Source organism: Lingula anatina, chromosome 7 (genome assembly GCF_051362555.1).
Source record: "Lingula anatina isolate TDL-2025a chromosome 7, LinAna3.0, whole genome shotgun sequence".
Taxonomy (NCBI): Eukaryota; Metazoa; Brachiopoda; class Lingulata; order Lingulida; family Lingulidae; genus Lingula; species Lingula anatina.
The window spans coordinates 15,387,389-15,412,997 of NC_141773.1; the positions used below are offsets into that span (position 1 = coordinate 15,387,389).

The 25,609-nt window shown below is 34.8% G+C and overlaps 2 protein-coding genes across 4 annotated transcripts; one reads left to right on the top strand and one right to left on the bottom strand.

Moving 5' to 3' along the window:
- Positions 1–112: 112 nt before the first annotated feature.
- On the bottom strand, positions 113–11,022 carry LOC106162009 (glycerol kinase). Of its 2 annotated transcripts, XM_087017426.1 has the most exons (17): positions 10,830–11,021; positions 10,093–10,166; positions 9,544–9,650; positions 8,546–8,623; positions 8,068–8,147; positions 7,601–7,738; positions 7,163–7,272; positions 6,428–6,598; positions 6,119–6,161; positions 5,705–5,782; positions 5,264–5,439; positions 4,957–5,041; positions 4,608–4,728; positions 4,174–4,311; positions 3,956–4,036; positions 2,896–2,941; positions 113–1,087 (listed from the first exon to the last, which is right to left on the bottom strand). In XM_087017426.1, exons 1-16 carry the CDS (start codon positions 10,896–10,898, stop codon positions 2,925–2,927), a joined length of 1,566 nt encoding a protein of 521 aa, XP_086873552.1. In that variant the 5' UTR covers positions 10,899–11,021; the 3' UTR covers positions 113–1,087; positions 2,896–2,924. The 2 variants fall into 2 exon arrangements, with proteins under 2 accessions (XP_086873552.1, XP_013394560.2); XM_013539106.2 differs by lacking the exon at positions 2,896–2,941 and having other exon boundaries at positions 10,830–11,022.
- Positions 11,023–11,169: 147 nt separating this feature from the next.
- Positions 11,170–24,171, top strand: LOC106161972 (uncharacterized). Of its 2 annotated transcripts, XM_087017427.1 has the most exons (14): positions 11,170–11,272; positions 12,421–12,604; positions 12,877–12,935; positions 13,693–13,774; positions 14,053–14,175; positions 16,876–16,966; positions 17,313–17,515; positions 17,762–17,907; positions 18,053–18,128; positions 18,395–18,462; positions 18,818–18,851; positions 19,601–19,696; positions 20,435–20,752; positions 21,233–24,171. In XM_087017427.1, the coding sequence occupies exons 1-14, from the start codon at positions 11,228–11,230 to the stop codon at positions 21,331–21,333; spliced, it is 1,626 nt and encodes a 541-aa protein (XP_086873553.1). In that variant the 5' UTR covers positions 11,170–11,227; the 3' UTR covers positions 21,334–24,171. The 2 variants fall into 2 exon arrangements, with proteins under 2 accessions (XP_086873553.1, XP_086873554.1); XM_087017428.1 differs by lacking the exon at positions 19,601–19,696.
- Positions 24,172–25,609: the final 1,438 nt, after the last annotated feature.

Below are 25,609 nucleotides of genomic sequence, written 5' to 3' on the forward strand. Positions count from 1 at the left end.
TTGCTGTTTTTAGATGATAAGGTTGCTTGCGTGCATTCTATCACTATAACAATCTTTTTTCTACATTCAAATCTGAATACAAAGGTTTTAAGCAAAACAACAACAATAAATATAATAATTTTTGTTCTTATTATTATCATCACCAACTGACAGAAATAATTCATCCCATCACTTGAACAGTGCTCTTTCTTTTTAGAATGGTAGGGTTCTTATTTCGTTTGTTCGATGTTTACAACGGCTAACGCAATATTACTACTATTACCACTACTAATAATACTAACAATGGATGTATTAACAATAATCAAAGAAATACCTTCTACATAACAGTTCAGTTTACGTATTACTAACTACTTTTTAGATTTAAAACTGTAAACTAGCCTGTATAGTCTGAATAACTTCAGAACACGTATTAGAACACATTGGGAACACACCAGACCACAGCTGAACTTTGTTCATCTGATGGTGTTTAAATGTAATGCTTGAACAAAAGCGAAGGCACCGTTTTCTTTTTCCCCTCTTGACAACTTGCTTACAGGATTGAAGTATTTACCAACTCATGGTTAGTTTTGATATCTGAGGCGATCCAGCCAAGCTTCTCCAGTTTCAAATTTTTATACGAACTTAAACAGCGTTCATTAAAAGATTACTGTACTAATCACAAATGTCAGATTGGTTTTTTAAGGATCAATCGTCCTTTTGCAGAACCAGGTTTCTGTATGTGCGTCGGTGATTGGCTATGTAAACTAATCAAACGGTCAGGGTATGATAATCAGACATCTGAAGATTTGTAGAGATTTGAAATGAAGAAGGTCACAAGCATTGAACATGACGCTTGCTTGGTATTTGAAACGTATAACCACTAACTGAACACATATTGATAAATGCCTTTACAAGTGCTGTATATAAGGCTGTAAGTACTTTAGTGCATAAAATATCTCAATACAAAAATAAATGAACTTCTGTCTAAACTATATGGTCCTCTGTCACCTGATGCTGGATACTACATGTTGTGCTAATAACACTAGTCCAAAACTACTGAACATGAAGAGTCCTCCGGGTAGAGCCCGTAGATGTCTGGTCCTCTCTTCTGTTACACAGATGGGGAATTTGAAAATAAAAGTAGAAAATCATTTAAAATTACAACAACAGCAACAATAATAATGATAAATTATTGTAAAAATTAAACTAATAATAATTATAATAATAAATTATAGTAAAAACTAAATACTAAAATATATAATTATTATTTGTTTTTAAATGCAGCTCTCAATCTCTTGTATCATTTGGCATATAGCCAAGGCAGCATGATCATCGTTACAATATCAAACCTAACCAAGTTTGACTGTAACTGTTCAGAAAGTTACAGCATTGATAAAGGTTTTTATTTATTTATGTCAGTGCTGCATGTACATCAAATAATATAAATTTACACGATTTGCTTGCAAGACACTTTGAAGAATTTGGGTACCAATATTCATTATGAAAATTATAGCATGAAGTAATATAAAGGCTGCACAACTGGAAGAATAAAGTATTTATACAACTGTAGATAGTAAAAAATAGCAGGGCTGCATTCAAGCAATAATATATCAACCTCAAAGAACCATATGGCATAAAATGATGCATGCAAACTTATAATTACACCCAGAGTTGGAATATGCTTTCATTGGAATACAGTGAAAAATTATCTGAAAAGAAACCTTTTACAATTTACAATTTTTATTTTACAAGATATTTTCATTCCATGACAGGATTACAGTTATGACTCGATCTTTTCAATAGGGAAAATTATTAATCTTTCAGATATATAATTTTGGAAGCATTAACATATATATTTTTTATGCAGCATTTGTTGTGTTTTTACTGCATAAAATAGAAATACAAGATGGCCTGCTTTTCAGTTTTGTTGCTACCATTCAATATGAATGTTCTAAAATCAAAATTTTATAAGTTAAAAAATACAGTATTTGTAAAATTCAGAATTTCCCTATTAAAAAGAACCAGTAATTAAAGTAAAAACCGGTTGGTAACTTCAACTTGAGAGTTAAAGTGGAAAACAAAATATGTGCTGCCCAATTACCCTAGTCAAACAAATAAATTAAATATGATTCTGTGAGGTTATCAGAAGACATGCAAGACCATGCAGGCTGTACACCCCAGCTACGGATACGGAATGTGCACTCAGTAAATCATGTTTTACTTGTACCAAAGCTGGTAAAAATCTTCCATTGAGTTACAGAAAATAAATATGGCTATTTATTCTCACTTTGTGCCAAAGTCTATATGAAATCGGTGAACAAAAGGGAGGTCTGTGATTTTTAATGGAGAATCTGAGGACAGTCTCACAGTAATATGCCAGTTTTTTTTTTTTTTCAGAACATGCATCATGGCAGTTCAAAGTTGTATTTATTTTTTGGTATGTTTTTATACATAAGCTGAATTTTGTTCACACTTGTAACTAGCAAATATGGTGTCAAAGCGCTGTAACCGCTAAGCCCAACAAAATTTACATAAACTCTAGCATAGCCTGCTGAGGCACAATGACTATCAGTAATCATGATGAACACCAGTTATTCTATATGTATAAACAAAAACTAGTCACAAAAAATATTGTTATTCTACATTGGCATGTTCACTGTGTTGTATTATGCACCAATGCACATATGACCTTTTCATTTGCTTTGCAGTTGCATGTGGCGTGTACTTGACAATTTTTGCTTCATTTGACCATCTGAGTGCATACTTTCAACATACATATATTACAATTATAATGTATACAATGGTGTTATTTCATCCTATATCTATGAAACCAAAAAGAAGGCAGTTTTGCAGCATGAGAGGAAAAGTGAAGTCATAACTTCCAATTCAGCCAGTTTCAAATAAAACATGACTTACAATGGTTCTGCAGAATGACCTTACAGCTTTCATTCTGAAGAGGCACCTGGAATTGCATGTAGTGCAAAAACTGTAGGTGGCACCTCTGACAAAAATATAGAGTTCTCTGCTTGCAAGACAGTCTTAAAGGGCAACCAATATAATGCAAGCTGAATCATTTATCAAGGCAAGTTAACCTTAACATTTTAGATGCACATAATAACATTATAAAATAATGTTCGGGATGTCTAATAGCATAGCCTAGACAGTTTAGGCTGACTTATGCATAGACTTGCATCTGCATAAAAACTGCAATTAAAAACATATGACAAGAGTGTAGATTACCTGTAACGCATATAAATCACTTCTACTAATTATATGACTAATATTTTACAAAAGGTCCATAGTAATGCTATATTTGGCAGAGTTACAAACTGGAGGGATGGATAAATAGGTCAAATTTACTATGAGAAATTTGAAGATGCAGTTAAAAAAAATTTTTTTTGACTGTCTGAGTGAATAATGTGGTTTATCCTTTGGCATGTGGACTTAATTCTAGCCGTATAAGAAAGTTGTACCAGTAGTATTGATTTATATGCATTACAGGGAATCTACACTTCTTTCACATTTTACTTTAAGATGAATTGGAGTATATCATTGTCAAGATTTCTGTAAGCATGTTTGTTGACTTTATAATGTTTACAATGGGAAATAAAGCTGTAGGAAGGACATGCAATTGTTGATTACCTGCATGGGTAATTTAAGTCTACATAAGGCAATATTAAGCTTAAACCAAAAGAGCCATAAATTTTGAAAAAAAAAATGTCCAAGATTAATTCTGGGGATGCTTTTTATTTCAGGCATATAAGGAGACAACAGTATATTAAAACCAAAAGTGTCCTTTTTCAATATCAGAATGATCAAACACAGCTAATATGTTCAGAAAGAACAGTGTCTGCACATAAAAAACAAATCACTTCAAGTAAGTTTTAAATTACAAGATACAAATGAGGTTGAAGCACAACATACATCATGCAAAACAGAAACCTCATAAATAGCTAGGAATGACCTCAACACCCACCTGTCACTTTCTCTTCAGTCTCGGCCCAATTCATGCATCTTGTTACCGCTTTCTTCCATCTTGCAAACTGGTGATCACGATCTACAAATACCCAAACACCATCACTCATCAGAACTAATATTTTGGAACAGGTTGTCATAATTGTGATAAGCTTTTTTTTTTTTTTTATAAATCCTGATTTAAAGAAAAGAGATACATGCATATACCAACTTGCTCACCTTCCTGAGTTATGGAGGGAGTGAAGGTGTCTGTTGTAATAGCCCCAAGGGTGCCTGAATCAAAGTGCCAAACTCCCACTGCATATCCTGCTGCCATGGCTGCTCCAAGTGCAGTGGTCTCTGGCATTGACGGACGGACTGAAACAAGATGAAGTTAAATATTCATAATCACCATTGCAAAAACATCCTCTCATCCTCATTAGAGTATAGAGCTTCACATTTTTCAAAACAGTGATGGCACAATTTCAGAGATTGTACTAGGAAAATGAAAAGTCTTAATTGTGAGCAACCCTGAGTTCAGCAATAGAAATAGACCGGAATCAATCACATAGTCACACACTAATTCTTAAAACACCGACCTGAAGATAAAAAGGTTCTCAATTCCCATGATACCCCAAAATCCCTCTCCTCCACTAGTTTTATTTTTTCCTCACCTACAGGAATCCCCAGAAGGTCGGCCTGAAGCTGCATCAGTAGGGAGTTGGCAGTCATCCCTCCGTCCACCTGCAAAGACTGCAGGGGGATCTTGCTGTCTTGGTTCATGGCTTCTAGGAGCTGAAAAAAAAAATGAAAGCGGTAGTATGTTTTATAGGGAAAAGTGAAGAGTTAGTTTCTGTTTAAAAAGTACTTTTTTTTCTAAAATTAAAGTACAACATTAACAACCCTTCTTGTGTTTCTGTCTTAGATCACAGTTGACTAAAAATTGGGTCTAAAATTTATGATCAATTTTCAACCTAATTAAAACTCCTTTTTGAAACCAGCCTCTAGGGTGGGTGAATTTACCTCTCTTGTCTGAAAGCACACTGCCTCTAGTGCAGCTCTGGCAATGTGAGCCTTGGTGGTGAACTGAGTGATCCCACAGATTGTTCTAGAATGGAAAAAAAGTACTTATCTACTAAATAATAAATAAATAAATAATAAAATAAACTATTAAAATATCAATGGAACTATTTTCTACAGGTTGAGAGTATTTATATCTGTCTAAACACACATATATGCTTGCATGTATGGACACAAAGTACATAAGTACACACATGCAACTCATGTCCCTAATGTGCATGCACACATGCACACACACACACACACTCACCCTCTAGCATCAGACTGCCAGTAAGGACAGAAGAGACCAGAGAAAGCAGGGACAAAGTAACAGTCATGGGTGGAGTCCACACTGCTGGCCAGCTTCTCCACGTCTGGGGAGGTGTCTATGACCCCTAGGTTGTCTCTCAACCACCTCACAGCAGCACCTGCTATAGCAACAGAACCCTGGGGAGAACATGGGGAGAATAACAGATCATTGGTGTGATAGTACATATTTTTTTTCTGTTGGAACTGTACTTTTTTCTGCCTGCCAGCACACCCTTGCTGAAGACACACATGTATATACAATGTAACTTTGCCATAAATTAAACACAGTCATAAAGTAAACAACACTACAGATCTACTAAAACCATATATTGACTGTAAATAAGATCCCAATTTGGTATCCAGTTAAAATTATGATTAAGTTGGACAATGTTTCTTTTTTTACCTCCAAGGCATACACTGTTGCCTCCTTGCCAAACTTGTACCCCACTGTAGTGAGAAGCCCATTTTCTGATAGCACCAACTACAAAATAGAATGAAAACCTTTATATATATGTTCACCAGCAAAGTGATCATCATCACCCAGGATAAAATAAAGGATTATTAAGGAAAACAGACCATCAGAAGGGTATGGGTCAGCTTTCCAGGAAACATCTGCTAATCAAGTTTTTAAACAATCTCTAGTTAGTGCCATGAAAAAACATGACACTAGGATTATTAAATTCTATAATTACTCTTTTTTTAAATCTTAATCCACAGTTTGATCAATGATCATAAAGCAACTGTCAGATAAGAAATAATTGAGTAAAGAAACACAGTTAAATCTATAATCCTGTCTGCTCAGCTCTGTTCTACCTACCTCTGTTCCTGTGTTGTAGAGAAGAAAGCAGCCAGTACCATACCTGGAGAGAAAACATCAAAATATGGACACTCATAAACAAAACTTGATAGAGAATGATTCTGGTAAGTGGCCAATGTATACATATCCAGTAAAACAATAAGCACTGAATGTTTTTCACCAAGTGCCAACATCAATAACAGTTCAAACTTAGATAGCCACTAATTATATATATATATATAAAGATGTAACAAGAGAAAGCATTTATATTATCTCATTTTGACATTTAGAAATTCCCCCCACACCTTTTCACATGATCCATACACCTACGTGTTTTTGGCCTTCCCCTTGCTAAGACAGGCCTGCCCCACCAGGGCAGACTGCTGGTCACCAAGAACACCTGCAATAGGAAGACCTTTCAGGGGCCCCGCTGCCAGGTGCCCATACACTTCCCCACTGCTCCTGATCTCTGGCAGGACATCCATGGGAATATCAAAGAACCTGAAAAAAATATTGGTTTCAATTAGAGAATCAACTTGGTCTGAGGATAGTATGGTAGAAGAGAATCCATGTAAAAGTCACTTTTTTATCCCCCCCCTTCCCTTGAGATGCATGAAATGTTCATATTATTTAGCACGATCTGTAAAGCTCCCCATTTCCCTACTTGTGGCTTTTTATTCTTAATTCTTCATGGAACTAAGTAGTGTGATTTTTGACTCACATTTTCAATGAGAAATGAATTAAGATTTGCTGTGATTTGTGAATTGATAATTTAATTTCCTTTAAACTGTGATCACTAACCACCCCCAAAATGGGACCCTTATAGTAGGCTATATAAGCACAAAGTAAATACTATGATATCACAAAAGAAAAATCTAGCAACTACTTCCTCTCTCTCTCTCTCAATAGGCTAATGGAGAGAGAGAGAGAGAGAGAGAGAGAGAGAGAGCGAGAGAGAGAGAGAGCACATGCATTACTTCAGCACTGCAATTAATTTCAAGTTAATTGAAATTATACGAGCTGATGAACAGTTTGAAACATTGTAAAATGTAAACAATAACATACTTGCACAGCTCAGGATCCCACTGGAGCTTGGAGATGTTCATCAACATGGTACGACTGGCATTGGTCACATCTGTGGCGTGCACTCCTCCCCTCACACCACCTGTGAGGTTCTGGTATTCCAGGGTAAATAAATTAACAAATAAATAAATGAATAGACAGATATTACAAGAAATACCGATGTTTGAAATATGGTATAATAAAACAAGGTAAAACATTGTTTTATCAACAGTTTGAGGAAAATAGCCATCATTTCCACAGTTAACATGCCAGTTTAAATGAATCAATAAAAATACAAATTCTGAGTGAAGAACTATTTCCTTGTCCAAAGAAGTGCTACATCCACATCTATAAAAATGTTTTAATTTTCATGTCTTTATAAGAAAGAATTTTTTAAACTAAATTTTATCTGATAAAAAAGACAGGGAAATCCGATCTCACCCAAATGAGCCAAGAGTCCACAGTACCAAACATGCACCTGTTGTCCTTGATGCCCTGTCTGACTGTGTCACTGTTGTCCAGCAGCCATCTCAGCTTGACCGCGCTGAAGTAGGTGGACAGTGGAAGACCACACAGGGGCTGGAATAAGCAGACCAGATAACACTGCAGCAATGTCTCTCAGTTATTTCACACCACAAGAACCACAGATGAGTCAGGCTGTATAACCCTTGTTTCATTGCCTGATTCTGAATACATGGCCAGTGAATCAGATTATAAGACAGTGTCAAGCTGTTTTTTTGTTGTGTGTGTGTGTGTGTGTGTGTGTGTGTGTGTGTGTGTGTGTGTGTGTGTGTGTGTGTGTGTGTGTGTGTGTGTGTGTGTGTGTGTGTGTGTGTTGAAGAGAACTGATTCAGAAGTAAATCAAATAGACATGCTGTCAGCTAGACAGAAAGAAAAAAGTCACCTACTCTCAAATGGTCCTTGCTCTGCTTGGGTGCTGAAGCCACCAATTTTTCCACAGTGGAAGCAGTTCTCAGGTCTAGCCATACTGGAAATAGAAATACTCACATAGCTGGAAATGTACACACAATGACACCTTCATTGAATAAAGTGTATCTGAACAGATTACTTCTTGGAAAGTGCCTTGCACAATATGACTAACAAACTAGCTGTAAACACAAAGCAAGTTGGTCTTTTAATGTTGAAACTTTTATTTTTCCTTGACACAAAACAGTCTATCTAATTTTAATATGTGTATTGTGCCCATTTTTAAGAAAAAGCTTTCAAACAAATATTTTTTGGACAGCAACTTTTTTTCTTGGATGTATATAGAAGAAATTTTTTTATCTTTAATTAATAACTTAAGATATTTTATGAAACCTGATGAAGATCTTATTTAATATTTGAAAAGACAAACTGACTTTGGTTCCTCCTGCCAAACCTCACCTATAGCATTATACAGAGGTTCTCCCGTCACTTTATCCCACACCACTGTGGTTTCTCGCTGGTTGGTTATGCCAATGGCTGAAGAGACAAAATATCATATGAAATGACTAGTGATGGAATGGTGTCTGGAATACAATATTATCCAAAGTAATTTACATCTTAAATCTATGAAGAACAACTGAGGAAAAATACAAGACTCAATCTGGAGAATACATTAAAATAGACCCCATTTCCAGAGATTAGATCGATCTACTTAAGATCGACCAAACTCCCTGGGGGTGCACGCTAAATAGCTGTCAGCCGAGCGGACACGAAAGTTAATTACCCCCTTACAGCTTGTAGTAGGCGGGACTGACATTTAAGCCGGATTATCTGACAGTAATCTAGTGAGACTCCCCGCGGGGATAGATCGATCTAAAAGCTCTGGGAATACAGCCATAGAGTGTATGTAAAGGGGGTTGTGTTCTGCACGAGTGATGTTTAATTATAGTACCAAGACATGCTGTTATGATATGAAATACCAGATATTAAAAAATATGTGTATGCAAAATGTAAAAATAAACTTCACACAATAGATGTGTGCCACAAAATAAATAAATAAATAAATAAATTAATTAATTAATTAATTAATTAATTAATTAATTAATTAATTAATTAATAATAAAACTTTATAGTAGTTTGACAAAAAATTTTTTGCCTCAAAGTTATCTTAACTGGAAAATATGAGAAGTTAATTAATATCTGTCTGGACAATAAATAACCACACCAGTTGGCTAGTAGCCTCAGGCCATAAGGGCTGTTCCTGTTGACCTTCTTTTACCCTCTAGTCAAAGTCTTGTCACTGATTATAAATCTTTAAAGTTCTCCACACTCACAAAGTGAACACCAGATCTCTTTCAACCATATCCTCTGAAGAAAAAGACTTGCATACCACAATATCAGTTACAACCGGGCACAATGGTCTTGCTGTGTGCAGAGTACTGTAAACCTCTCCTTACCTTTTAACTTGCCAGGGTCTATGTTTAGAGCCTTTAAATTCTCTACAGCTTTTTCCATACACTCAAGGACTGAGGATAGAATTTCCTTCGGGTCTTCTTCTACCCAGCTGATAAAGATTATAAATTAAAGAAAGTTACATCATAATTAACATTATAAGTAACAGGTGAAAAAACAGGTACGTTCAAAATATCTTTTTTCCTTAATACTAAAGCTTAAATTTTTTATATGTCTACTGGTACATCTTAGGTTATAGTGGTGGAGAAGTTATATCTTTTCAAGGACCATAGTTTCAGGTTTTTGCTTAAATAAGTACTCCACCCCCTCCAAGAAAAAATGTTGTCCACACAAGAATTGTTAATCTCAACTTAAATGAAACTGATAGGATTAAGATTTTTTTTTTTCAGAAATCTCCCCCCTCCCCCTGCCGCAAAAAAAAAAAAAAAAAGTCAAATGCAGGTCATGATTAAAAAATTAACAGCTTGAGAGACTATCACCATTTTTTCTTCATACACATGGAAGTATAGTAATACAAATAACCTTTAACCTACCCTTCTTTGGGTAAAAGCTGCTTTATTTCCACTTGATGATAAGTCAGAAGCTCAGCAGTTTTAGCATCAAATATCTGAAATACAAGATATCACACATAACAAATTCTCTATTAAAAAGGATGTCAGAGACATCAATTGAAATCTGCCTAAAAGAAATCCCCTCTGCTAGTAAGGTAACTTAATTCTACCTGGATATGAAACTTGTTATTAATGTGAATTGTGGGAAGTTCCATATATCTGTGCTATCCAAAATCCAAAATTCACACAAAAACATGCATCATTTTTCAACACAAGAAAACACACACAGTCAAATGGTATAATTTTAAAACCATATAGTAAATCATGTACATTTACAAACACACACTAAAAATCACAGAGCTATCTTGTATATAAAAATCACACAAAATCAAGGATAGAAAATGACTCCAAGCCTTGGTCATCATCTCTGTCATGCCATTAAATTTTTTCATCAATCACAAAAAATGTCTTAAAACTGGCAGAAATATAAAATCAGTATTGAACAATATTCATGCATTTTTTACTTCATTTATTCGTTGTACTAAATATAACTGTCTTTAAAAACAAAACACTCAAAAGTCAGTCGTTTATAGATAACCAGTTAAATTCACCCCCTATTACTGTACAGCCTGAAAAAGGGGGGGGGGAGGAGGGGGGGGGGGGGTACCAAGGCAATTTAAAGCTTTCGGTCAAGTTGCACCAACTTGAAGGATACTTACGAAAAACCTGCTGCTGCTAGTTCCCTGGTCTATAGCACCAATTAAATCGCCGACGTCTTGAGCAGACATTATGTATCACAGATTGCAGCTGTTTCCTGCAGCCTTAAAGTGTGATTTGTGCAGGAGGGAACCGAACAAATAACCTACGGATGCGCGTGCCCGGCGTGACTTTGTTTCGGTCTGTGAACTTCCGGTTTATTTAGAGTTGATAGTTATATTTTAAAAAGTAAAATATTGTTTGCTATGTTAAAGAAAATATAGAACTTGAATTTAACCTTAAGTGAGAATAAGTGTGTTGGTTTTATTACAATACACTTTTCTTCCTCACGTAATGCGTGATCACGCGTCACGTCCGGTGAGGTCACTGGAGAACGGTGTTTTCCTACTTGGCATTTAAAATGTTATTTAATACGTTCCTAGTAGCTGTTGCCGTCTTTACGAAGGTAATGGACTTCATTAATACACTCAGATTACTCCAAGCGATTGTAATTTTGTTTCACTTTCAGTTTTGTAGTCAAAAGATGATTCAAATCCACCGAATAGACACGGAAGAGTGAAAAATATGGGGGAATCCCGTTCTATAAATAGCTCACGTTTTGTTCTAGTGTTGATTTCGAACTGTCAGATATGATGAATGAAATTAACAGTTCTTTACGTGGGTAATTTGGGGAGTTTTAATTGTATTTCTGGGGGCCTGTATTCAAACTGAAAATGGGTGAAATTTGGACAAAAATAAAACAAATGTCAATGATTTAGCGCCTTACATATACAATTTAATTAAGGTGCATGTGTGTGTGTGTGTGTGTTTGTGTGTACACACACACACACACACACACACACACACACACACACACATGTACACATGTAGTATAAGGTTTTCTTGCAAAAAGCCCATCATACTTTAATGCATTTGCATGGTCCAAACGATGTTTTTCACCAGCTAACCAAACTTTGACCCTCCTTCCCTGGCATTTACCAACTCTGTAACAATTATCTGGGAAAATGAAAAAAGACACATAATATATACTATTATAGTATGTATTACAATCTACCCACTCTTAATTACTCAAATTCTGTCATTCCTTAGAGCACACCACACCATTATCAGTTAAGATGTTTGGCTGACAGTCAGGATATGGTTAATTTGATAATTTTGAGAAAATTTCTCATTTTTACAACACAAATTCATGGAATATGTCTGTTAAAATGTGATCAGAAAAATTCAGAAGTATAATATACATGTCCTTGGATAAGTGAAATTAACAGTATGGTTTCTTAGTTAGTGAACTTCATTTAAAATCATAGACCTAACTGTTGTTAAATGAAAGGCATTATCAGAGTGATTTTGTTGAAAAAAACAGAGAATTTAGACTTTTAAACCTTTCGGATATCAGGGCAAACCCAGTACAGCAATATATATATATATATATATATATATATATATATATATATATATATATATATATATAATACAATATTTAAATGTTAAATTAAGTTAAATAGAGTGCTGAGACTGATTAAAATTTAGTGCACCTATACAGTTCAAAGATCATTATCATACATGATTATTATGTTTCTTTTGTTTTTGTAGTGTATTGCTGGTGCAACAGTTATTTCAGTACCTATACCAAATGCTACAGAATTTAGCAAAGAAGTATTCAGGAACTATAGTATCCAGAATAATAATGTAACCCAGGGCAACAATAATAGTATACCAGAACCCAAAGTAAGGCATGTAACTGCTAGTCCGACTCAGCCAGTTAATTTTACTACAGGTAAGAATACCTTATGTTAAATTAATTGTGACATTAAATTTGATATTTTTGTGTATGCCCATTTTGAGTTTATTTATTTATTTATTATATCCATCCATGTTTGGACTAACAGAAAGCCTTGTTTTGATAGTTTTATAGTAATTGTTCATTTTAATTGAGCTAGTCCTCTTAATTAAGATGATTTTTTTCTTTTAGTTTGGGCATTTTTTTTCACTATTCAGTATTTTAAAGAGGCTTGATTATAAATTATATATAAATTGTACTAATTTTAGGCCCTGCCACTAAAACAACCACCACACCTCGCCACCAGGGTCCCTGTAAATGGTATGAGGTAAGTCCAAGTATTCAGGTAATGAGGTATTTATATATGTACTAGTATACTGGACCATATATATACAGAGATCGATATTTGTATACTCCAGTATTGGTATGAGACCTTGCATATGTGTTGGACATTTGAGGTACATTTGAGGTACTGTTAAAATATAGAGATGTTATGTGACCGTGGCGATATGCTGATCCCTAGCAGACAAGCTTCAGTGCAGATGGAGGGCAGCCTGAAGCCACTACAAAGAAACATTTTGCTTCACTCGACATTCTGTAGAGCATCCCTCAGTAAAAAATACCTTTATACTGGATAAATTCTCCTGACATTCTCGACTTAATAATATCTAGGTATAATATGCAATCGAAATGTCACTGTTCTCCAAGAAGGTTAAATCTATGACTCTAATTTTCAGTATTTTAGAGGTCTCAATCAATTCAACTGAGATATAGTCGAGAATGTCAATAGACTGTGTTCAAGTTTTTATTACTAAGGGTAAACATATATTACTCATATACTAGTGTATTAATTGGTACAAGGTATGTGCAGGTATTGAGGTGGTTGGCACAATATTACATACAATATTACACATATTACTCAGGCATGAAGTGCTGGTATATTGGTAGGAAGTTCATTTTAGTATAACCGTTGAGGTTTTTGGTAATGTGGGGGACTTATTTTGAATAATCAGTTATCATTATATTTATAGTAATTATTTATTTTATGCACATTTTTCTTTCTTTATCCTTTTTGGTTGGTATAGAAAGTGGTTACAGAAAGTGGGAGACAGGTCTGTGGGCCTAGAAAACAATGTCCTCAAGGATATGAGCCTCCTTCACCGGCAGGTAACCACATGGGACTCATGCTTACATTTTGAAATTTTGTTTATTTATGTACATGTATATCATTGCATTTTTGTTTTGCACGTAGAATGACTTAATTTATATATAATGTAATATTAAATATAATGACTTAATTTATATATAATGTAATATTAGATATAATATAATATTATATTATATGTAATATAATATTCAATAAAACTGATTCAACCCACCCTTTAGCCAGACCTGGCTTTATACACACCCATTTTTAGCAGTAACTGTTCCTACTTTCCTTGCAGTCATTGCCACACTAAGTCCTTTGTCAGACTGGGAGTGTGAGAGGTGTAAGCAGGGGTGGTTTCAAAATGCCACAGGACATGTTTACTGCACCAGTTGTCTTGTCAGAGGATATTGTCCACGGGGTGAGTGCTCTCTCTCTCCCTCTCTCTCTCTCTCTCTCACACACACACACACACACACACAGCAACAAACCTTATAACCTTTCCTCTTTATATCTTAAATGTAAGTTAGCTGACATTTAAAGGACAATGTTCATGTAAAAATCCATTTCTCGAATTTTGAAGATACAGCACTCAATCTATACACTAGAGGTATGTTTTAATCGATCCCCGCCATTTAAAAATTATAAAAACAATCTATTAGTAGAAAAAAAAGCGTTTTAGTAAACCTCACCTCAATATGCAAAAATGAAGCAACAGATCTGGGTCACGTGGTACTGTGACGACAATCACGATAAAGGTCTATGAGACTCAACTGAGCTGCATACAGACGTGGTGCATACAGACGGAGAAGTTAAGGAAAGTTGTGTTGAACGGAGTTGAGGAATTTTCGTTATGCCTCGGTGTGTTGCCGTGGGATTCACCAAAATTGCAGCTCTCGTTGACAATCTTTCTTTGTCTGTGACGGTCTTCCGTGACTTACTTACTAACTTCGGTGACAATAGTTGCGATGCTCTAGATCATGGTCACCTCAGGTGGTTTAGATCATATCAAGAGCTGGTAGTCTTTCAGATTAACTGTCATCAGTTGGCAAACTTACTGATTGCTGATGCATTTTAAATGCATTGTAGTTGACCAAAAGCTCGTTTACAACAAACCTGTTAATTATGCACCGCTGCAATTCCCAAGCCAGGTAATAACAGGTATGAAACTCGTCTTGGTGGGCTTTCATATTTTTCAATATATCTCATTTATTTCATGGGGTTATTTTATTGGTATTTGTAAATGACGTTAAATATCAATACTTAAACAATTAAGTTCAAACACGGTCGCGAACATTAATAAAAGAAATTGCTCTCAGGGTATCTTGAAGGAAAAAGAGCGTTATATTAAAGAAAAAAGGGGAACTGCTATAATAAAATGGTTCGTTATCCTAATTCGTTTATGCTTTGAGGATTTGTTTCTGATGATTATTTCATCTGAAATATTAAATAATTTAAAAGATTGATTATTTTATAACTTGAAATGCAAATTCTGCGTCAGTACGCAATTTTTTTTTTGCAAATTTGTAAGCTTATAACGATATAAAGATCTACTCAAGAAAAAAATTTGCTTGGGTAAAATTGAGTACGGAATGAACTGGAGACACTTGGCTTGTCATTAAGTTTACACGAAAATATGTCAGGTAACTTTATACTGTCTTTGAAAGAGTAAAGATTGAAATATAATTTTAGACAAACTTTGACGGGGGAAATACCTACAAAGAGTAATGGGCTATTTCGCCAACATCTTGTTGAAAATTTTACACTGCAATTCTATTCAAATAAGCTAAGGAACTAATTGCCAAATTAATACTCTCATCACATAACAGCTAGGGGGGTAACCAGACCTGCAAAAATTGTACGCACATATTTAAAAAGATTACAAGCACATACAGCAAAATGTAGACTTACGCAAAACATGAAGGACAGCGTAATCACAGCAAATGTACCTCATATAGTAGCTTAATTTCCATTAATAATAAAATCATCATTTAAGTCAAAAATATTCTTGCGATTTAATAACTATTTTAATTTACCCAGAACGGTATATTTATTTTAAAGGCGGTTAACTGAAATATAGTTTTATGATTTGTTTGTGAAAATTGCCCATGTCACCCTGTTAGTTTGGAGGTCTAAGCTGGATCAAGTCCGTGTTAAAATTCCTATGAAGTTGTGCAGGAAAAATTCTTCCTTTCTTTCTCTAGCTCCTCGATAAACCTGGTGTTCAGATTTTATCTAGTACCCCCAGGTCTACGGGAGCTGCGCTTTGTAACTAACGCACAGGTAGAATTTTACCTGAGATAACTGGAGTAAAGCTTAGATAGAGTGTGCGTTCGATACAAGCAAGACAAATTGAATGCCATTTAACTCTCTAATTAAGAGGTAAAGGAAGTTCCAGTTAGATGGATGATTAAGATGGGACTTGTAAAGGTAACGGGCATCGTTTACCTCAGTTTAAGAAAAGTATGCAAGACGGAGTGTCAGCGGTTTAATAAAATAAATTGAATTTCACAAATAACATGGACCTCATATGCAATAATCAACATTTCCCTTAACTCATTCAAATCCAGTGTTTTATACAACTTGGGATAACCATAATGAAATGCTTGTTAAAGAAATGACAAGACGGGAAATGGTTTTACACAGCTTCACGAGGATTTAGACCCCTCGGGTAAGAGATTTGAATGAGTATAAACTTTTATCAGAAGCCAGAGAAGTCATCTTACAGGTAGACAATGCAGCTCAGTTTGACAGCTAAGCACGCTCTGTTCTCCAGTGGCTCGATTGTCGTCATTGGACCACGTGACCACGTAGCTCATTAACTCCCAGGCCGAGCAAATAGGACGTTTTTTAAAGCCAAAAATTTACAAAATGAGTTTTTAATTTGTGTATTTGGATAAAGATATCGTTAGTTGGGCATGTTTTCTGAAGAATATGTTCCGTTCAGGCCATTCTGACGGCATGAAGCAAACCCTTTAAATATTACAGGTAGGAGTAAATTGTAAAGCATTCATTGAGAAAAATGTTTACTTATATAATTAAGAACGCTATAATTTCAGTATACATTCTTCTCAAGTAACTTGAAACAGTGATTTCATAAGAAACATTATTTGATTTGCAGAGAAACCTTATTTGATCAGGAATTGCAGTGTTGAACAAGATGGCTTCTGCTCACATTGCCCTCTTGGACAAGCTTGGAACCTAATTGAAGGGTGCGGAATCGATTGAAAGTTGTTCAACATGCAGTAAAATTACTATATTTAACATTTGTAATATTTTTGTATTTTGGCTTAGCCTGATTTTCATGCTGGCTTCTTCACCCTCAAGATCTGGTGCCTCAGCGGTAGCCAAACAAAAATCTTTTTGTTTTTTTTTTTTATGGAGATTAAAAATTATATGGAGGCCCGAATCAAATCTGATAGCTCAGGATTTTGCTTGGCATCAATCGATATATCATGACATGTAAAGTTAGTCTTAAAATACTGTAATAGATCAACGAATACAGTTTCTCTTAGTCATAATGATAATAATTGATAATTGTCTATTGCACTATGTCAGGTGGTGTCAGGATTGTTCTTGCTGCCTCAAAGAATACACTGAAACCATCACTGGTACCAGGTGGAATAAAACTGACCACCCTCGGCCAGAGTGCTTAGCCAGACCAGATGTTAACGGTCCACTGCAGTGTCTCCCAGACTATGCAGCAAAGATATATTGTGAGACGGATTCAATCAATGTCCAGCCTTCTTCTGAAGTTCAGGGTCAGTATAGTATAGATTAAATAATATATAGGTAAATTGAAGGACATTGTCACAAAAAAAAAACAAAAAAACAAAAAACAAGCAATGTTTTTATAAGGAAAATTTTTTGCAGTATGTTTTAATATTTCATAATGTGATCATCCAAAGTATAATTATGTAAGGATGATTCCAACTAATTGTGAAGGTGATATATATTCAGGTACATGTACAAAGTTTTACTATTGTTCTTCATTTATTTTATTTTAGATAAACCCCGATGGATAATTAATATCGCAGTACCTTCTGGTTTAGTATTTATTGTTATAATTGCCGCAATTATTTTAATCACTTGGAGCTGTCAGAGAAAGCATCAGTCTAACATCAGACAACCAATTCAAGCTTCAAGTTCTGGGGTAACATTACATGTCATAAAACTCAAAGATAAAAAGATTAAAGTGATAGATATAAAAAAAGTAATAATAATAATAATAATAATAATAATAATAATAATTTTTATTATACATTGTTACACATATATTTATACATGTATATTTGAAGGATGAAGTGTCCAGGGGCCAAGGTCATCAGAGATCAGTTTCAGATGACTCTCTTATCTCTGGCACATCCCAGACAGGTACGTAATACATGCACAGCATGGACAGTCAGTATATTTAATACTACTTCAAAGAGTCACAAAGTAAATATGTATTAATAGTGTATCTTTGCAGAATATCTGAGCAACCTGCTTTGTGGCACTTTTCCAGCGTATGAATCTAAGGGTTGACAACTTAACTTTAATATACTCTGATGGAAATTTATCTGTGTTGTCTGTTGATAATGTTAGAGGATTAAACTTTCCACTTGTCTATCAATACTCAGTTCAATCTATATCTTTCAAAGGAAATCACAGCGAATCTGGATCAAGAGAACCATTACTGCCAGAGGCTGACCAGGCTTCAACTTCTGAGGTAGAAAAGATAAATTGTGACATTGATCATAGTTTAAAAGATAAAAGTATAGCAGTATTTTTAAGTGAACCTTATATTGTGAAAATTTTCACAGTTATTCATTATATTTCTGTTATTGATTGATTGATTAATTTATTGTTATTTATCTGTATATTAATTGTAATAATAATGATAATATTTTTTGAAACTATAAATTAAATTTATTACTTAAAATTACTGCAAACCTTTCATGAATATTTTCAAGCAGAGTACATTATGTAATGTTTAAATATATCCATTATACATGTATTTTATGCCCATATTATTATTATTATTATACATATCCAAACATATATTTATACACTTATATTTAAAGGATGAAGGGGAAAGAGATGACACAGTCCAGACAGGTAGGTGTGAACATTAATTTTACTTCTGCTTTAAAAACTATAGGGTAGTGTTTCCTAGCTAAATATTTGAGCAACCTGTTTTGTGGTATTTTTTTAACATGTGTGAAACATTGCTTTCTCTAAAAGGTTATAAATTTGTTATCAAACGATATGGACTATATCGTCTAACATCATGTATATTTGTATACTTTCTCATTGCTGATATAATGATTTATTTAAATAAACTGTCTTTCAAACATTCCAAACATTACTGTCATTTTTCTACAAGAGTTAAAATGAAGTAATCACTGTAGCAAGTATCTGTGTTTTGTTAGTTGTGAAACAAGCATGATTGAAAGAAAAAGAGTTCGCTTCTTGAATATCCACTTTGTATCTTTGTAATTTATTCTATTATATTAACTTATTATATGATATATTAGAGAATGTGGGTTATGACTTGGCTAGTAATGGCTAGTACTGGACTGTTATGTCTTTTAACAATGACCTAGTGTTGCCTTGAATTACCAAAGATCGTCAGCAGGGCAGTGAGTGTCAGTGAGCTGATACATGTACCTAATTACCAGATTGCCATCTGTCCTCATTATGTGCTTAGCCCAACATGATATTTTCATTCCCTTTAGTATAAAGAACTGTGGTATCAATTGCAGCAGCAGTGGAGCTTTACACCAGTAATACTAGAAGATTTTTCCTGTTGTCTTCTGTGATTCTTAATTAATAGAAATGAATAACAGCCTTTCATGATATTCCAGTTGGCCCTAAGAGTGAAGAGAACCAGGCAACCACCTTTCATGGTACACAAGTTATGGATCCCCCTGTGCCTCTCGGGCAACAAGATAGCCAAGAAGGTATCCCTGCCATTGTCTCAAAGATTTACGCATTGATTTTTGTGTCAGCATGTTTTCTGTTTTAGTCAGTCTCAACCAAATAGAATTCAATTTAATAAGTGGAGTTCATTATTTTTGGCCAGTGACAAAGTGGGGCGTGGGGGGGGGGGGGGGGGGGGTTCAGGTACTGGTCAACGGTATGACAACTGAATGCTATTTCATAAATAAGAGTGACTGATTGTTATGTAATGTGTATCTCTACTGAGTAAGACTAGAAAAAGTGTGCAAGATGGGTTCTTTGACATTAAATGCCATTGATCTACAATTGATCTTTCCCTTCAACTGTTTTGTATTAATGCCTCTGCAAACACTGCTATAGCCAGTCTGTCAATCATGAATGTGACATAAATCCTACATAACTAAAATATTGAAGATTTGCATTGCTATGCAACTTAAAGGTACACATAAGAGGAATTTTGCATCAAAATTGATATTTAATGTATTATCCCGGGGTAAACATGTGCTTTCCCGCAATTGACCAAGTTTGACCTTTAATTTTCCTGTCTTGACATTTAAAATAGAAAATATACATATATAATAATAATGCCCCCCCCCCCACTAGAAAATTATGGCCCTCTTTCTCTTGTGGCTCACTGGTTTATTATAAAAAGGAGGAAACAAGCAAAAAGTTGTTATAAACTATTATTATTATTATTATTATTATTATTATTATTATTATTATTATTATTATTATATCAGAGACACAACCAGACAGTGGGCCTAATAAGTTGCTGCTAAGTGGGGGAGGAGAAGTGGGAACTGGTGATATCCCCAGTGGGTATAATCATCAGGGTTTTAGTGAGCAAGTTGCCATGGATTCAGCCTCTTCAAAAATGGAGAGTGGTGGAAGAGTTTTTGCCAACGAAGACATGGGAGCTAACAATGATAGTCCACTTATGTGGTCAGGTATAAGTGGCAACACCAGTACTTCTACCATTAATACAGAAGCACATGAGCAGACAGCACGTAAACAACTTCATGGTGAAGATGCACAAGAGGACAATGTCGAAAATGACAGTGAGTATTTGAAGATTCCATTTTTACATACGAAAGATGCTATTAGAAATCATATTGATTACATTTTGGAAATTATATTAAAGATGCAAACAAAGTGAAAAGGCATGTCAGATTATTGCTACTTAACCTGATAAATGTCAACATACAGTTTGAAAAATTATATTTTATTAAGTACCACAGGATTTTGTTTCAGTATTCCCCAAAAAATGATATTTGGACATATTTTTTTGCTTACTTTTTGCACTATATAAAACTTTGGGTCATTTTCGGCAGTGCTCATTTGAAAAATTATGCTATTGCACAAGCAGCAGTAGTACATTATACATTAATTTTCTATGTCATTTGGAGAATTTTTGTATTTAAATACTCCCATAGTTCCAGCCACATATTAAGTACTCTCTTAGATCCAGATACATGCTCAAAACTCATAGAACAGGAAAGACCTGCATCAGGTTAAATACTAGTACTCTTATGCTACAGATAATCCTCAGTCAGAAAGGACAGATCCTGGCTACGACAGTGGGCAGGAGAATGAGGAGGAAGAGCTAGATGGAGACGATGTGACACTTGTCAGTCAGTGAACTCTCAGAACTGTCTACTGGCCTGCTGGAGAACTCCGGGAGTGCCTCCTGGACTACGAGATTGCCTCTTGGATTCGGTGGATGCCTACTGGACTCTGAGAATGCCTCCTGCACTACGAGATTGCCTCCTGATCTCTGAGAATGCTTCCTAGACTCAATGATTGCCTCCTAATCTCTGAGAATGCTTCCTGGACACAGCGATTGCCTCCTGATCTCTGAGAGTGCCTCCTGGTGTCTGAGAATGCCTGAGGATGAGGATGGTTGAGGATGAAAATCTGTATGATTTTTTAAAGCTATGGCTGTATGGAGACCATAGCTCTGAGAATTCAAGGACAAAGTGAAATGTTGAATATAAAACATTTATACTAGTGCAGGGTGTCAAGTTATAACAGATGATCAAAAAAATAAGTAGATGGGATTTATTTTTTTAATATGAAAAAATAGGAATTTTATTGCAACAATAAGAATTAACGACTGTATAAAGATGGCCTCTGTACACTTCTACACCTTTAGGTCTAACATGTCTGTCCTTAAAACTCAACACCTCAACACAACACAATATTATTTCAACAGCAGTTATTTGTTGAATTTAAAAAAAAACATGAAATGCTAAATTTTTATTTAATACTGCTGTCATTACACATTTAAGTTGCATAGTAACTCTTTCTACAGTGTGCGCATGTTTTTGCAAAAATATAATAGATATATTGCAAAATTATGGCAAAAAATGAAATTAAACTCATTAGAACACATTATTTCTACAATCATTAGTTACATATAATTTTCAAACAAGAACAAAAATGCTAAGTTTCTATTTAACGCTGCTGGTGTAGCATATCCTAGTTTCTAGGGAGCATTTCGTACAATCTGTACCTGTGTAGTTCAAACAAAAGTGACCTCAAAAACATCAAATTCTACCATCTAACATGTTTTAGCTTTTTTTGGCAGAGCCACCAGTCTTCTCACTAGACCTTTTTTGTCCCCACTGACTGTTTAGCTGAGATGGCTTTCTCTAGCAACATATGTAATACTATCCCGTTCTCTAGAGACCTCCATTTGTCTCTGATTTCATCTAGGTGCCACATATAGTCTTTACTTGCTTAGCTTTGCAGTGTCAAGTATCACAGTTGCCATGTTGATACTTTGTTTATTAACATTTTTGCTAGAAAGAGCTTCATGTAGCTTTGCTGTGGCGTCATTCAGAAGTTTGTCTGCAGCACTTAACTCTTGTCTTGCAATTGTTTTTTTTTTTTCTTTGGCAAGATCTTTCTCATTCTTAGCTAATGACTAATGTCTCTTTTTATCCTACAACTTTGTTTGGTTTTTTTTTTTGCTGCTCTGCTTCCTTTCTCCTTTATTTTTGGCTCATTCTTTCCTCTCCATCTCAGAAGTCTTTCCTCATGTAAACCCATTTGATATGTTACATGGGCTGACCTGACAGACATCTTCAGCTTTTTTGTGATCTTTATATTCTCAGGAGAAATATCTTATCTGTACTGGGTGATGAAACTGAAACTCGGACTGCTTCCTTCAGAATACGAAGACCAACTGAGACAGCCTCCACCATACAGAGACCAACTATAGTAGATTCTCCCAGAGATACCTCTTCTTTGTAATAACTCTAGCATTGATTGACAGACTTTTTTCAGTTTCTGCATTAGTCTGTGCCAAGACCAGTCCTGCTTTGACTACTTCATAGAGAGACTGTAGCGACCGCTTCCTTCAGCTGACTGACACTGAAAAACTTTGTTCTAGTATTCTTCTTTGTTTTGAATCCCACATAGAAAGTCTACTTCAACATCATTCTGGTAGAGTTTCCACTTATCTTGATCGATAGTTACATCTAGGTGTGGTTGTAGTACCCCAGTCAATGATGGAAGTCCCAGCAGCACTGGTAGTAAATAAGAGTAAGAAAGGGACTGCAGCAAATGCTGACCACACAGTTAAAGTACAGAAATGTATATAAGCAAAACAATGTATATTAGTCTAAATTAAAAGTTTTAACATCCCTGAAGATTATCAATTATGACAGTCACTGCTTTTATTGTTTATCAGCTAGCTTTTGATGAAAAAAAAAATTGACTTCAATTTTTTTCATTCCATCAGAATTTAATTATTATATATATTTAGTAAATAAATTAACCCTGCACTTTATGTGGGCTTTTATACATTTTCTTTATTTTTATGAACAAGTATATCTTTATATTTCTATTGAACAGATTTAGATTGTCTTCTGCTTTGTAAGTGAGATGCGAGTTTGATATGAAATTTGTACAATTTTTCTATTGTGAACTTGATCTTAATAGCCTGTAATGTTGTACCTTATTGTAGTAAATTATTTCACATGAATTACAAATCCAAAAATTGTAGTATGATACAAAATGGCTGTGCTGCACCAATTAAGATTGAAATTTTAAAATGTTAACACGTGGCTTCAACCCAGTCTTTGTCCTAGTACATAACAGTCTGTTGATTGATTTATTTTTTTATTTTTAGTCTTGTATACACACAATGGACAATAGAAGTATCACCCCTACTGAACCAATACTTTGAGGGAGATAAATGACTGTGGAATAATATGTTCCTGGTATCATTTTATTAACATTAAATTTCACTTAAAAAAATACAAATTCATGGTACAGCGGTTTTATACTCATTATAGTCATATTATAAGTAGACCAGGCATTATAACTACTCAAGATCTGCCTATTTTGATTACTCTGATTCAGGGTGTGACACTTCTATTGTCCATTTTGTGTAGTATATTATCCAAGTGATTGTTGAGACAAAAAAAATTCTCTGGTATTACATAATTTAATAAATCTTAATTATCTGAAAGTGTTGCCATTTTTATCTTTTCACATATGCATTCTCTGGTGTGTGTGTGTGTGTGTGTGTGTGTGTGTGTGATCGCTACATCAGGTTTTCTAAAATAATTGTCCATAAAGTCTATGGCAATGATGACAGCTTCTGTTTATCTCCTTACTCAGGAACCAAACCCCTTCACATTAAACCATGACAATGACAGGTAAGCAAGCTATATCAGATTGTGTCAAATGCAAAAACCTTAGAGTTTTTATGTTGTGAAGTGGACACAGTATTAGGTTGTGTACGCATTCTGTAATGAGGAATTGTAAGATGTATATATATATATATTTGTAATTGTAGTGCATGTGTATGGGACAAATGTCACCTGTACAAAGTAATGGGGAACAGACCATAATTCCTAGCAGACCATCATTTGTCACACAGATAGAGTCTTAATCGGGCAGCTTCGAAAAAATGTACAACTTTGCTTTTTATACCATTCAAGCACAAGAGTTCAAGAGCGAGAGAGAGCTAGAGTGAATTTTGTTCCTCCTTACCATGCTTACATATCCCAATTCTAAGAAATAACTAGAGGATCAGAGAGGCGATACCGCCTCCGAATATTGTACCACCAGCTGGAGCAAGCGCATTCGTATAGACCCCCACATACGCAAAATAAGGGACACAGCCACCAGTCTTATGCTTGACAAGCTGTAAAAATGCACTCAAAAAGAATTTTCAAAATACGCAAAAAATATATATAACTTAAAATGGTACAATCAAAGTTAAGTTCATTGTAAGGTAGGTCAAAGGTCAATTTCAAGGTCACAGTAAACTTCCAGTATATGACTTCCTATTCAACTTCAATAGTAACTATGGACCTATCTCTGCCAGGTTTGGAGTTAAAAGAGAAAGAAATTAGCAGAGTTCAGTTCATGATTATAAGTAGGTCAAAGGTCAATTTCAAGGTCACACTAAGATTGCCAGTATATGACTTCCTATTCAAGTTCAATAGTAACTATGGACCTATCTCGCTAGTTTTGGAAATAAAAGGGAAGCAAAATTTCCAAAGTTCAATTCATGATAAAAAGTAGGTCAAAGGTCAATTTCAAGGTCACATTTAGATTGCCAGTATATGACTTCCTATTCAACTTCAATAGTAACTATGGACCTATCTCTGCCAGTTTTGGAGATAAAAGGGAACCAAAATTTGCAAAGTTCAATTCATGATAAAAAGGAGGTCAAAGGTCAATTTCAAGGTCACATTTAAATTGCCAGTATATGACTTCCTATTCAACTTCAATAGTAACTATGGACCTATCTCTGCCAGGTTTGGAGTTAAAAGAGAAAGAAATTAGCAGAGTTCAGTTCATGGTGAAAAGTAGGTCAAAGGTCAATTTCAAGGTCACATTTAGATTGCCAGTATATGATTTCCTATTCAACTTCAATAGAAACTATGGACCTATCT

Excerpts from the sequence above, each read along its gene's own strand:
- LOC106161972 (XM_087017427.1), top strand. The coding sequence starts at position 11,228 with ATGTTATTTAATACGTTCCTAGTAGCTGTTGCCGTCTTTACGAAG. Across the intron at positions 11,273-12,420 it reads CTGTTGCCGTCTTTACGAAG|TGTATTGCTGGTGCAACAGT; the intron begins GTAATGGACTTC and ends TTGTTTTTGTAG. Across the intron at positions 14,176-16,875 it reads CAGAGGATATTGTCCACGGG|AGAAACCTTATTTGATCAGG; the intron begins GTGAGTGCTCTC and ends TTTGATTTGCAG.
- LOC106162009 (XM_013539106.2), bottom strand. The coding sequence starts at position 10,898 with ATGTCTGCTCAAGACGTCGGCGATTTAATTGGTGCTATAGACCAGGGA. Across the intron at positions 8,624-9,543 it reads AGACCCTGGCAAGTTAAAAG|CCATTGGCATAACCAACCAG; the intron begins GTAAGGAGAGGT and ends TTGTCTCTTCAG. Across the intron at positions 6,162-6,427 it reads AAGGGGAAGGCCAAAAACAC|GTATGGTACTGGCTGCTTTC; the intron begins GTAGGTGTATGG and ends TTTTCTCTCCAG.